At 37.4% G+C, this 12,886-nt stretch overlaps 1 protein-coding gene across 2 annotated transcripts; it reads right to left on the bottom strand.

The window, feature by feature from the left end:
• Positions 1 to 5,611: 5,611 nt before the first annotated feature.
• LOC133725882 (glucose-6-phosphate 1-dehydrogenase, chloroplastic-like) lies at positions 5,612 to 9,500 on the bottom strand. 2 transcript variants are annotated; one of them, XM_062153279.1, is made up of 10 exons: positions 9,161 to 9,498; positions 8,528 to 8,712; positions 8,353 to 8,447; positions 8,173 to 8,287; positions 7,330 to 7,535; positions 7,098 to 7,247; positions 6,893 to 7,013; positions 6,521 to 6,750; positions 6,211 to 6,411; positions 5,612 to 6,093 (listed from the first exon to the last, which is right to left on the bottom strand). In XM_062153279.1, exons 1-10 carry the CDS (start codon positions 9,366 to 9,368, stop codon positions 5,841 to 5,843), a joined length of 1,764 nt encoding a protein of 587 aa, XP_062009263.1. In that variant the 5' UTR covers positions 9,369 to 9,498; the 3' UTR covers positions 5,612 to 5,840. The 2 variants fall into 2 exon arrangements, with proteins under 2 accessions (XP_062009263.1, XP_062009264.1); XM_062153280.1 differs by lacking the exon at positions 5,612 to 6,093 and having other exon boundaries at positions 6,253 to 6,406; positions 9,161 to 9,500.
• Between the last annotated feature and the right edge of the window lie 3,386 nt (positions 9,501 to 12,886).

Below are 12,886 nucleotides of genomic sequence, written 5' to 3'. Positions count from 1 at the left end.
GGAACAAGGACAAAAAGGTATGGATAAAGACACACAAAGTGAGGGACCCAAATTGATATATAAACTTTGAGACACTCGTTCTCACTCGGCCTCTCCCATTGTTATTATTTTTTTGCTCTAATATGGGGAAATAAGTAATTTAAAGTTGTTATAATTTGTGGTTAATTTATGGGTTTGGGGTTTTGAGGAGGGAGGAGGGGTTTGAATTCCCGCCCTGCAAAGACGGCGGAGGTGAGTGATGAGGATTGGGGAACTGTGGTTGGGACCGCAGGACTTTTGAATAAGCTCCCTGGATTTTTCAGGGGATTTTTAGAACAAAGCTCACTTTGGTCCTTTTGGACCTCTCTCCCTCTCCCTCTCTCTCTCTCTCTCTCTGTGTATCTGTTTTTCTGTTGTTGCAGATGATTTTCAAAAAAATAGGCCTGCCCAGTTGAATCCCGAATGAAAGTGGGAGTAAATACCATCACATTTTGGAATTCAAACACAGATGACGATAATAATTGTTTTTGTTTTGGGGGAATTTGGTTAGGTGTGCAGGGTCAGTATGCAACGGGAGGAGTGAGAATTTTGTTGAATTAAAGTATCAAACCTAAAATCAGTTAGTATGATTTTTTTGCTACATATAGTGCGACAGAAATGACTCATTGTATTTTAATTTTAAATAATCCAATTGTCCTATTTCAATTTTAGAAAGGATTAATACAAAATGCATGCGGAAATGAAAATTATTTTTTTTAAGGAATAAAAGAATTTTTATTAATAATTATACGAGTACAATTATATTATAAAGCATCCGGAAAAGCTCCGAAACATTAATAAATCATTATTATGAATCAAACTCAAAATCATAACATAATTTATTAGCAACATGACTAGAACTTCTATAGGGATGTTGTAACCCTAAAGAATGCAACTCACTTAGTAAGCCTTTGATGTCTTCAACTACAGTTCCAAGCACATAATGCCATAATGGTCTTCACCATCATCACTTAGCGCCTTGACAGCTTCCGAACAGTCGCTCATGACCACAACATTAGAAATACCTAGGGCTTGAGTTAGGTCCATTCTTGATAGCCAACAACTCGGTATGGAAAGCAGAGTAAAATTAGGTTTCCTATAAGCAAAACCCACAATAAAATTTCCCTGCTTATTGCGCAAGGCACCCCCAACTTCACCATGGTTCAAAGAAGGAACAAAAGTTCCATCAACATTTAGCAAAATCATACCAGTCATTGGAGGAGACCACATTGCTCTCCTTTTCAAACGTTGCCTTGTTTCCACCACATCACCTTTGTTAGGTTATTAAAGTTCTTCACACCATGCCATGGTGCTAGCAACAATTGCAGGAGATTGTCTAGACTCTAGAGCTGTCATTCCATAGCTTGTCATTACGGTTCTTCCAAAGACCCCAAAGCAACATCAGTAGTTTAGTAAAAATACCGGTTGAAAGATTGAAAGCTTGTTCCGTTCCTTAAAGATGAAAGGAGTGTCATGAACCTAAAATAAGAAAGGAAAAGCAGAAAGAATGTCTTGCGCTATGGGACATTCACATAATACATGTCCAACAGTCTTAAATCTGTGTGAGCATAAAAGACGCGCCCCATCTCTTGTATAACCCCTCTTACTCAAGTTCTCCCTTGAAGGTAGAACATTGTGACAAGCACGCCAAATGCAAATAGCTAGAAACCTTTCCAGGTATTTTAGCATTCCAAAGAGGGAAAATTCTACAAATGGTCACTCAACTATAACTCATTCGACACTTTGGTCACTCAAGTTTCAAATATATCACTTTGGTCACTCAACTATTACACTGTCAATCACTTTAGTCACCCAAAGGAAATTTTATCTCACTTTGATCACTTCTCTCAATCATTCTAATATATATTTCTCAATTTTTCACAATTAGTTGGACGAAAATATCATTAATATTGTGGCAAATATTTTTTTTTAATGAAAAAAATTAATGAAGTGACTAAAGTGAATAACAGAGTTAAAGTTGAGTGACCAAATTGATACATTTAAAAGGTGAGTGACCAAAGTGTCGAATAGGTAAAAGTTGAGTGACCATTTGTGATATTCTCCTTTCCAAAGAAGACTACACAGGTCTCCAAGAGGAGAAGAAGCTAATGTATTCCCTAGCACGATATCTCTAGCTGCATTATAAGCAGATTTAGTAGAAAACCTGGAACTTATTCTATGCACCGATGATGCAAATGACCCAACACTTATAAGATGATCTCAACCTTGATATTTATAATTAATATTTTTATTAATAACCTAAGAGTGTATTTAATATAATCTAACCATCTATTAATGTCGGTGCACTAAATCCTCCCTTAGAAAACCTACCTTTCTTTTCAAGCTTCCAAGTCAAACGATCTCAACCTCTGCGCCTGTTCAAATAAATGCTCAAAATTGTGTGGAAATGATTATTAGTGCACAACCTCGATTAATGTCGATCAACTAGACAAACTGATCTCTCTTTAGTGAGAGGCGGGATGTTTTGCTCACAAAGAAAGAAAATATGAGGACTTGGAAGTTGGAACAAGACTACGCTTTGAGTCAACCCGAAACAAAAAATTAGTTTTGATCCACAACTTTAACAAAAATAATATAATTAACAATGGCTATGTTAGTATGTTATGACTCAAGGTGATAATAATCATGCTTCTATAAAAGGGTGCCAAATCGACTCAAATGTTATTATATGAATACCATAGGCCGCAATGATGATAATGGGGGTCTCAAACTGGCAACTTTCATAGTCTCATATTTTTACACCAAAAGATTTAAATTGAGTTATTTATAGTATTTCAGAGTTAAAAATTATTAAATTAACTTATTATAGGCATGCCGCTCTCTCTCTTTCTAGAAAAACCTTAAAGCCGACTTCGCCTGAGAGATCAATCTCTCGTCCGGTGGCGCCTAGTGTCCAAGCTGGCTTTGCCAGCCTCGCCGACGTTTGCAGGCTGCTGCCGGACGGGATGATAGATGGTATTGTCCGGGGCTCCCGGGGATAGTTGTTTGCTCGAGGTTTACAAGATGAACGGCAGGGTCGTCGGGTGGACGTCGCTGCAACGGGTGGCGATGTTGCACAGGTTCGGTGGGCCTCGTCGACGACATCGAAAGGTGCTGTGGACGGCGGCATGGGTCGTGGATGCTGAATCGAGTGATGCAGCATCGTGGAGGCATGGTCGGGGGGATTCGATGCGGCATGGGTTTCGTGGGTGTTGGATCGGCCAAGACGGCTTTATGGCAGTATGGGTCGAGATGGCGTGGTCCTGCGAACTTGTGGCGGTGAAGAGTCAAGCGGCGCGACATCAGAGCAACAATCCGACGTCTGGGTGGGTTGACTTTACCTGGTGGGCCTGCATTCCTTCTAGACCTTGAGTTTGGGTCCTATCCTTTGAGCTGCTGGGCTTAATTTAGGCTAGGGTTTTTGCCTTTGGTTCAACCTATGTTTTTAGTTAGTCTAATTACAATAATTCTTTGTATTAGGAAACTAGACATTTTTGCTCTATGTCTTTCTAGCGTCTTTGGAGTAGTACCGAAGGAGGATATTCATTTTTTCTACATATCAATGTATAATGAGTAGGACTATATGTACGTACCACTTGTGAGTACTACCACTAGCTTCTTGTCTGTCTATGAAATGACAGCAGAAAGGTATGTAATGACCTATTCTGGTTTCAAATGAATATATTCGTGCCCGGTTTGGGTAAATTCAAAAAATTAACTTATTATATACACCACAAATATTTACTAATTTAATAATTCTGGTCTCCCAAAACAATATATAATATATATCTATGTGCATGTCGATTAATGTTGCAAATGTAAGGGTAGAATCCTTATGCTCATACTCAAAATCTAGCGGTTTACTAAATATTATTATTACCTAACATAATTTTTTTTTAAATTTATTTTAAGAAGTAGCGTGATCCAAATAATATATGAAGGGAGGAACGTGTTATATTAGTACTCTAGAGCACTGAATTTTCAAAATCTAGAGCAGTTAAATTGATCATTGAGTCAATACTTAGAAGTTTGGATACGTTAAATTAGCTCATTAAATTAGTTTGAAACCGTTATATTAGCTTAGTCAATGAGATACATACACCGCAAATAATTTAAAATCTAATGATTTACGATTTCAGAATTTCAATATTTCAGAGTTTTGAGGTGTAAGACTCTCAATGAATAATTTATAATTTAACAATTTTTGACCTCAAGATTTTAATGCTTTGAAATAGCATAGAAAACTAGAAAAGTAAGAAAACAGATGCTGGTGTCAGAGTATCTATCTAATTAAGTAGCTGGCATCTGCAAAATCATCAACGAGTGTAGAAACCCAGTCGATCAGAGAGAGAGTGTGTGTGTGTTTTTGAAAGATTTAAATGAAGAAAGAGGGATGAGATGGGACCCTAAGGAGGAAAGACAATACAGAGAGAGAGAGAGAGAGAGAGAGAGAGAGAGAGAGATGGTACTCTGGTCTCTGGATAGTGCTTTTTGACTAGAATGGCATGCTCATGTCTAATCAGCGGTTCTCTTTCTCGATGGAATATAACTGAAAGATCTTTTATATACCCTACCTCAAGCTAGCTAGCCATTCGCGCTAAAGTACAACTCTCTCTCTCTTAAATGAAAGAAATTACGAAAGGACAGGCTGACTTAGATAGAGAGATAGATAGATGGCGAGAGCAGTACGTACGTGTCTTCTAGTGTCTGGTCCTAGAGCGCCCTAGCTACTGCTACTCTACTCGTCTCTCCTATGTAGGTGTGGCATGCATACCCAGGCTCACCTCTCTCCCTGCTCTGCTCACCTCTCAGAGTCTCAGTCTGTAACTATCATACACCAATATCCCCACACCACACCACACAAGTAAGACAGAACAGAGACTGCTTTCCAGGGCACCAGGTACAACCCCATCACCACTGCTTTCTCTCTTCTCTGCTCTTCTTCACATTTCAGAACCAAATTTAATTCAATCCCTTCTCCCTTTCCTCCTGTCATGGACCCACGTCTCTTCTCCTTCTCATCTAACTCATCATCATTCATTAAGTTTTTACTCTAGAGTTAGATCCTCCTTCCAAACTCTTAAGGGGGGATTCCAGTGCAAGGCGGTGCGAGAGGCAGTGCCGTTTGAACAAACCGTCTCTCGCATTTTGTACTGGAATCCGGCACGGCAGAATTTATGATAACTATTTAGAAGGATCGGGCAGAAAAAACACTGAGCCTGCGGGACATAGTAAGAGAAAATGCTTGGCGCCATGCCACTGATAGTGTCGGAAAAGGAACATCAGTGCTCAAGTTAAAGGCATAAGGATGCTCGAGTTAGTAGTCGAGCTTGAGTTGATAGTTAAAGACTGGTGAAGCTCAGGTTTGAGTACCAAGGTGCTGAAGTTGAAGGAACCTATGATACTCCCATGTATATGTTTCTTTAAACATTACCCAGTTTCCCGATTAAAAAAATAATAATAAAATAAAAATACCCAGTTTCCATCATTTGTTTAGTGGCCCAAAATTGTGGTGGGTTTTGCTGCTGTTGACATAAATAACAATTAAAAGATATATTGGGCCTGCCCAGTTGGGAAGCCACTACAGCACTAGTATAGGTATGGTCATCATGCTATTCTCTTTCAATAATCAACTACAAAGTTATTGCTTTGCAAACAATTTTCTTGCACTTCCATGATAACAATCACTAATGACAATGTACCCACCAGAAATTATGAGAACAGAAGCATACTCAGTATTTCAATATATGGAATGAAAACAATCAATGGCGAAAATGGACAGCCATGAGCATGCAAGACCTGAGAATTAAGTATTTCTCACTTCACGAATCCTCGTCTCCGAGATCTCCCCATCTAACATTGTGCTTTGCAGCAAGATAATGAGGTCCTACTGGCCCTCTGCTACCGTAGGGGTACAGCTCAGGAACAATCTTCTTCTGTTCAAGCTCATTCAACAATGGTGTGAATAGTGACCAAGCAGCATCGAGCTCATCACTTCTTATGAACAACCTTCGTTCCCCTTCAATTGCATCTAACAGTAGCCTCTCGTATGCATCTGGTATTTCTCTTGGATACCTTCACATGTAATGTACAACATTGGATCATTATAAAGGCATATAAGTTCTTGTACCGTCTTCACTTATTCACCAGTCTAAGCATTTTGTCATGGACCAAATTACAAAAAGACTGTACCTAGCTGAATAAAGCAAATTTAGGTTGCTTCGATCTAGTCTCATTCCAAGACCAGGGACTTTGTTGTTGATCTTCAAATATATGGCTTCATCGGGTTGTACACGGAGCACAAGCTCATTTGTCGCCTTATCTAAATCAGTTCCAAAATTCCGCTTGTACAAGTTACCTGGGACATGTCTAAATTGAACTCTGATCTCTGCTCTGGGTGGTCAAAGCAAAAAAATTCAGGTCACTAAATTATTTAGATCCTTACCATATGAGGGAATAGTAAAAGGATTGATACTAAAGAAGATGAAACATTTCCACATACCGCTTGGTATGGAGGGCCTTTCCTGCTTTCATCAGGAAAGGAACTCCATCCCATCTGGCATTATCAATAAAGAGAGCTGCTGCTGCAAATGTAGGGGTGAGACTGTCGTTTGGCACAGTTGGGTCATCTATATAAGCAGGAAAAGATTTACTGCCCTTGCTGTGGCCCTTATACTGGCCAACAACTACATCTTCAAGCTGCAGTGGCCTCATTGATCTTAGAACCTTTACCTGAGTTCAGACCATCCCCACCAATCAAATATATTACCATCCACTTATGGTGAGAGCATTAAGGACATTTTCAGAAAGAAACAGAAAAGTTCTTTAGACCACAGTTTTGACATTAAGAACATTAAATGAAAAACTACTATACCTTTTCATTCCTGATGTCCTCAGCATCTAAGCTGACCGGTGTTTCCATCGCAAACAGTGCTAGTATTTGCAGAAGATGATTTTGCATTATGTCCCGTATGATTCCGTACTTATCAAAATATCTGGAAACATGGAAACAAACAGTCAAATGATTGAAAGTGGTTAAATAAACTTTTTCCTACAACAATGCTGAGGAAGAAGCTCACCCCCCTCTTCCCTCTGTGCCAAAATCTTCAGAAAAGATCAGTTGCACATTGCGAATGTAGTTACGTGACCAGACAGGCTCAAAAACAAGATTTGAGAAGCGAAGCACTGATAGATTCTCGACAAGCTCCTTCCCCAAGTAATGGTCAATCCTGAAATATTATTAACATGACCAAACTTTTCCCACAATATTTATGGGTTTGACTAATTAAAAGAAATGAGAGCAAAATTCACCTAAATATCTGGTCTTCAGCAAGGTACTGCTTTAAACATCTGGTTAGCTCCGCAGATGATTCAGAGTCACGACCAAATGGCTTCTCAACAATGAGCCTGGTCCACCCATTTTCTGAAGAAGCTCTAAGACTAGCACATCTCACCACATCCACAAATATGTTTGGAGGTATTGATAAGTAAAACAGCCTATTTGACTTTCTTCCAGCCTGGAAACAAGTAACTTCAATGATATTAAACCATCTATTAAAACTATATACCTTTTATTTTATTTTTCTATGTATCAATATAATTCAACCACATAAAATCTGTCAGCAATGAGGTTCTTCATGGCACATTCTAGAACACCATTATATATTTTCAGATCAGTATCTGAGCCTATTGCACTAACCTTGAAGACTTGACTGCCTTTGATATTTTAGCTGAAATTAAAAGTTCAGCATATGTTGACCTTCACTCTTATACATTCCCTAATAATAATTTATGCACATGTTAAGGAAATTGGAAATGACGTTGACCTTCACTCTTAACCAGGAACAATTGTAGAGACACGGTAAGATTGCTACGCATACGTGGTACTCTAGGATATAACACTAACATGTAATGATTTTACATTTTCCAATGTAATTTAAGACAGTTCAAGTCAGTGCATCCAGATACTTTTAATGCTGCTGCCACAGCCAGGCTTAAATATTTGTTGTCATGTGCGTTAAGTGGTCAATTTAAACAACTTAGCTAGTACAAGATGAATTTTCTAAAGCATTATTAATGACAATTACCATTTTCTGCTCTTGCAAAAATAGCTGATATGGAACACAAAAGAAAAAACTGCAGTGAACACAATACCTCCTTCTCTTTCAGCTTGATGTCCAATTCTGCAAAACTCTGCTCAGAATTATACAGACCAGAATGGTAAAAGCATCTTTTCAAGAACTGGTCCATTTTGTCCTCACAATTTGCCCTGTCGGTCATTACTGCATGTCAATTTATAGAAATTGCAAAGGTTTATGTAACAAAACAAAATACCTCTTATCTATTCTGCAAGTCAAGGTTCTGCTGATCATGTTCCTTAGCTCTTCATCAGTCATTTTAGTTCGAGCAAAACCAAAGACTGTAAAATCCTACATGAAGACACAAACCGAATGTCATCGGCCATACCATTACAGAGTGAAAAATTGACGTGAGAGATAAAGACTAGAACCTCAGGTAGACAATCTTCATAATAAAGAGCAAAAAGTGCTGGGAATATCTTCTTCTTGGCAAGGTCTCCAGAAGCACCAACAACAGTTATGCTCAACTTAGATCCCACATTTTTCGAATCTAAGACAGGAAAGGTACCCTCTTTGCCACCAGGCTCAAATTGTTCTTGGCCCACAGAATTTCCATCTGAAAACCCCAAATACCCATTTAACATTGAGCAGCGATAAGATAAACAAAGACAACTGACCAAGTACAAGATTAATTTTAGGTTTCACACAACCAAATTGAGCACCAATGTCAAAAAGAGTAGTTTGAAAATTTGAACATCCAAAACACCTCAAAGCTTACAAAGACAGTTAATTTACAATCACTGATTGAAAAATTGTATGGACAGGCACTCAGTGATTGAGTTTCTTATTTAGCATTAGAAAATGGACAATGTCTGATAATTAAAGATTGCTTCTTGCTTTCATAGGGATAACTCTAACCATGAAATGAAATCTCTATCGAAATTTCTAAGCAATCAATCAAATAATTAATGAAACTAATTAGTCAATTAAATTTCACAAGAACTGAGCAAATCAGCAAATAGAACATCAAAAGCATATAACAAGATAGGAATGAAGAAACGGACCGCCATGAAAAGACAGGGCATTGAGTGGATGCCCATTTGAGGATTTGAGCTGAAACCGATTTCTGGGGCGAATCTGAGAGACCCATCTGGAGGAATGACCTTCTCTTATCAAAGTGATGAACTTGGTGAAGTGGGTAGTCTTGTTCTTGAGTGAAGAGGGTGTGAATAAGGCTGAAGAAGACGAACAAGGACTCAGGTGGGCAGCCATGCAAAAGGGTCAGTCCAGATGAAGCTCAAATTTTGAGCAGTAATGTGAGACAAAGTTGTATCTACAAATATCCGCAAGTGTTGTGTTGTGTTGTGAGATGAACACTGTAAGTGGATTGAAATGGTCTATTTTTGTTAATTGGTTACTTGCTTAAGAAAGAAGTAGAATATACTTTGCCTCTTTTCAATGGCATGATTGGCCTTTACCGTAGTTGAAAGGCCATTTGGCACTTTGGTTCCTATACTTGATGGCAAACTTTTATTCATAATAACTAGCTCTCAAGTGAAGCAAACTATAATTTTCTCATGGGTTTTGACTTGCAATTCATCATTATGTTTCAATTTTGTCACTTTGGTCTTCTATTTTTTTTTCCAATTGCTTAACTCCACTCATTTTCCCTTAGGGTTTTTATCATCACTAGGGTTAAATTTTTTTTGCACTGGACAGAATGATACCAAACTTTCAAAAGTGATCAAAGAGATACCTATACCCACATGGGCGGAGATAGTTCAGGACGAGTGAGGGCCACTGCTCCCATTGAGATTATGACACATGACTCACAAGGATACAATTTGCCTCCATCAAGTGGCCAAATATAAACAACATATATGATATATGTATATATATTGTGTTCGGTGTTCCCACAATGGCAAAATTCAAAGCCCACAAATATGATAGTCCAAACCGTCTAAACATATCAGTAGACCCACAACACACAACTCCCACAAACCAACGGAAAAAACAAGAAAAAGGGGAGCATGAAGCTTCTTGTGCAACCCCATTCAGCATATATATTCAAACTCAACTACCAAAGCCAACACTCTGCACTCAAAGTCAATAAACTGATATTGCTGGCTTCCTAGTTGCTGCAATGACTTCATTTCTCAAATCCCAGATATCAATATCTCTTTGTTGATCAAACTCAACTACCAAAGCCATCACTCAGGTTGATTAATTTGTTTGTTTCTTTTTTACTGTTTTTCTTCTCCTCTGTGGCTCTGTTCTTGTGTATTTCCTATAGACTTATTGAGAACAATGTGAATTGATGACTTGATGTTCTATCATCAGTATCATGTATTCATGTTCTACGGGGGATGTATTTTGATTCATCAATGGTCTTTTAATTGGTGTTTGGTTAAATTTTTTGGCCCCCATACATATATATTCCTCCCTCCGCCACTGTAGACCTATAAAAATTGATCAATTTTATATACAACTTTCAAAAGTAATAAAAAAGGTACCTAGAATTTTAGAAATTGATCAATTTTATACCTCCTTCAATTTTCTGTCACATCTCGGTTCAAACTAAGGGTATATACAACATTTCACTCTTTTTTCTTGCTTATTTGAAAGTAGTTGAATCAAGGGTTATTAAGCAATAGAACTACGTGAAAATACAATGGTCTCGCCGCCGCCGATGACACCACAAAATTATAATTCGAATTCAAAAGTTTTGTAGAATTAATATTAAACTGAATAGAGAGATGCATAGATGCAATATCAAACCCATAAATTGAAGTGATTTGTGGTCAAAGGAGTCATCAACCATTTATAACCCAATCTTCTTCTTCTATAGAATTAAAATCTTTCATTTAATTTCAATTCCACCATCTTAGAAACAAATAAGGTTGGGATGTTTCCCACCTTCTGGAAAAAAAAGAAAGAGAATCAATAAAATAAAATAAAAAATAATTAAAAATTAGTTTTTGTGTGAAAATACTATTATAACTCCAAAAAACACCTCACATGCACTTCACGTGATCAATTTTAACAGAGAATTGATGGAAAATAAGCCAAGGTATCAAGTTGATATGTTTTTAAAAGTTTAGGTATCATTTTGATTAATTTTGAAAGTTGGGTATCATTTTGTCCGGTGCCAAAAAGTTTAGACACTGTTGGTGATAAAAACTCTTTCCCGCAAGAGCGCTCGATCAGTAAACTATCACACACTCTTTTTGAAGGATGATTGCTTCTACGCAAACGACTTTGCTGTCTGTAGTGGTGTGTGTTACTCATAAGCTAGTTCATAATTAAAGTGTTGTGTTTAGTGCTGCAACGAGTGCAATCCCTCGGATTTAGTTGTTACGGTTGAGTTTGGAATCCTAGGAAGACTGTCGATGAAGAAGTGACTCCCATTAAAACACATGGACCAAATTGACAAAATTATACTCATAAAGACAAATACGCTTTCGGGTCAAAATACAAAGATCCAATACTCTTTAGAGGCAAATGATATTGGGATTCTGTGGTTCGATGAAAACTAAGCACGCAAACTCAAAACAGATGAAATTCAGTTGGTAATTGGGTTAAGGTTATCAGAATGGACCCCCAACTATGAGTTAGACAAGCCCACATGGGCATGGAGAAGAAAGGCCTTTAAGAGTTGCTGGCAAAACTAGACATAATGTGAATCCTCCAGTTCTGTTCAACACCCTTCCACATGTTTCCGCATGGTAAGATTCATTCAACTTTGTAGTTTGTAATCTCAGGTATGAACTCGACTTTGTAATCTCAGGTATGTACTTGGTATATTTTAACTCCAATTTATTGATTTGGAAAAATCATACTCGCTTAATAGGGCTAATATCGCCTAATCATCTATTTTAATTATAAAAAAAAAAAATCATACTCGCTTAATCGTACTTGGTAGATCTTAAACTTATTAGTCAATCCTTATTAAACAAGTTGACCTTGAAGTTTATAAGTCATTTCTAGTTAAGATAATTAATTGGTGGACTAAACCTTCCCCCATTGCCATGATTCACCAATCTAGAACATAAAAGTTGTTGAAACGTTTATAGAATATAAAGAAGGATAGAACTATGTAACAACTATTTTGGAAATTACATAATGAATAAAAAAAATAATGAATAAAAAACTTTTCACTTCACCCTCTCGTATAGTAGAAAAGACTATAACATAAACTTCAAATACTTGCAATCATTCACAAATTATACGTATTGAGTAAATCATAATACTTTTACAACTTAAAAAAATTACAGTATTTGCATTTAGTGCCTACCCATATGCCAAACTTTAAGATCTTTCGCCCTCAGTCAAGCTAAACTTTATTGATGAACCATCCCAACATTAACCCTTGGAAATTACCAAGTCATCTACAAATACAAAAGTACTCCAACCCATTAGAAGTCCTACCATCTCTTTTAGTTAAAGGCTCACCTTTATTTGTACGTTTCAACTGTAACGAAAACAGGAAAGCTAACCACCTAAAAAGGAAGAAACCCTTTAAGTGAAAACTCAAACACAAACCTAACCTTTGTTTTGGCCTTGAAGAGCTAATAGTAATAACTAAATACGACAGCTACAAGAACCATCATAAAACTCTTTTTAGTGTCTTGGAACAACCATGACTTTTAGCTACTTTTTTGTTTTTGGAAAGACCAGATATGATTTTAAGTCTTGGTCTCCAAAGAAATATTAAAGAGGTAGTTGACTCCATTAGGGGTCCATTTCTAATTTGTCTTGCCAAAACGAGTGTAACCAGTATTATATTCACG

This window comes from Rosa rugosa, chromosome 1, assembly GCF_958449725.1.
Source record: "Rosa rugosa chromosome 1, drRosRugo1.1, whole genome shotgun sequence".
NCBI classification, from domain to species: domain Eukaryota; kingdom Viridiplantae; phylum Streptophyta; class Magnoliopsida; order Rosales; family Rosaceae; genus Rosa; species Rosa rugosa.
The sequence above is the reverse complement of the archived record's forward strand: the minus strand, read 5'-3'. Positions and strand labels throughout refer to the sequence as shown.

Bases quoted from the DNA above. Each gene is read 5' to 3' on its own strand.
- LOC133725882 (XM_062153279.1), bottom strand. From the start codon at position 9,368: ATGGCTGCCCACCTGAGTCCTTGTTCGTCTTCTTCAGCCTTATTCACA. The intron at 7,014-7,097 runs GTGAGCTTCTTC...CCATGTTTCCAG, and splicing joins GGCACAGAGGGAAGAGGGGG to ATATTTTGATAAGTACGGAA. The intron at 6,751-6,892 runs GTATAGTAGTTT...GTCTGAACTCAG, and splicing joins AGGACATCAGGAATGAAAAG to GTAAAGGTTCTAAGATCAAT.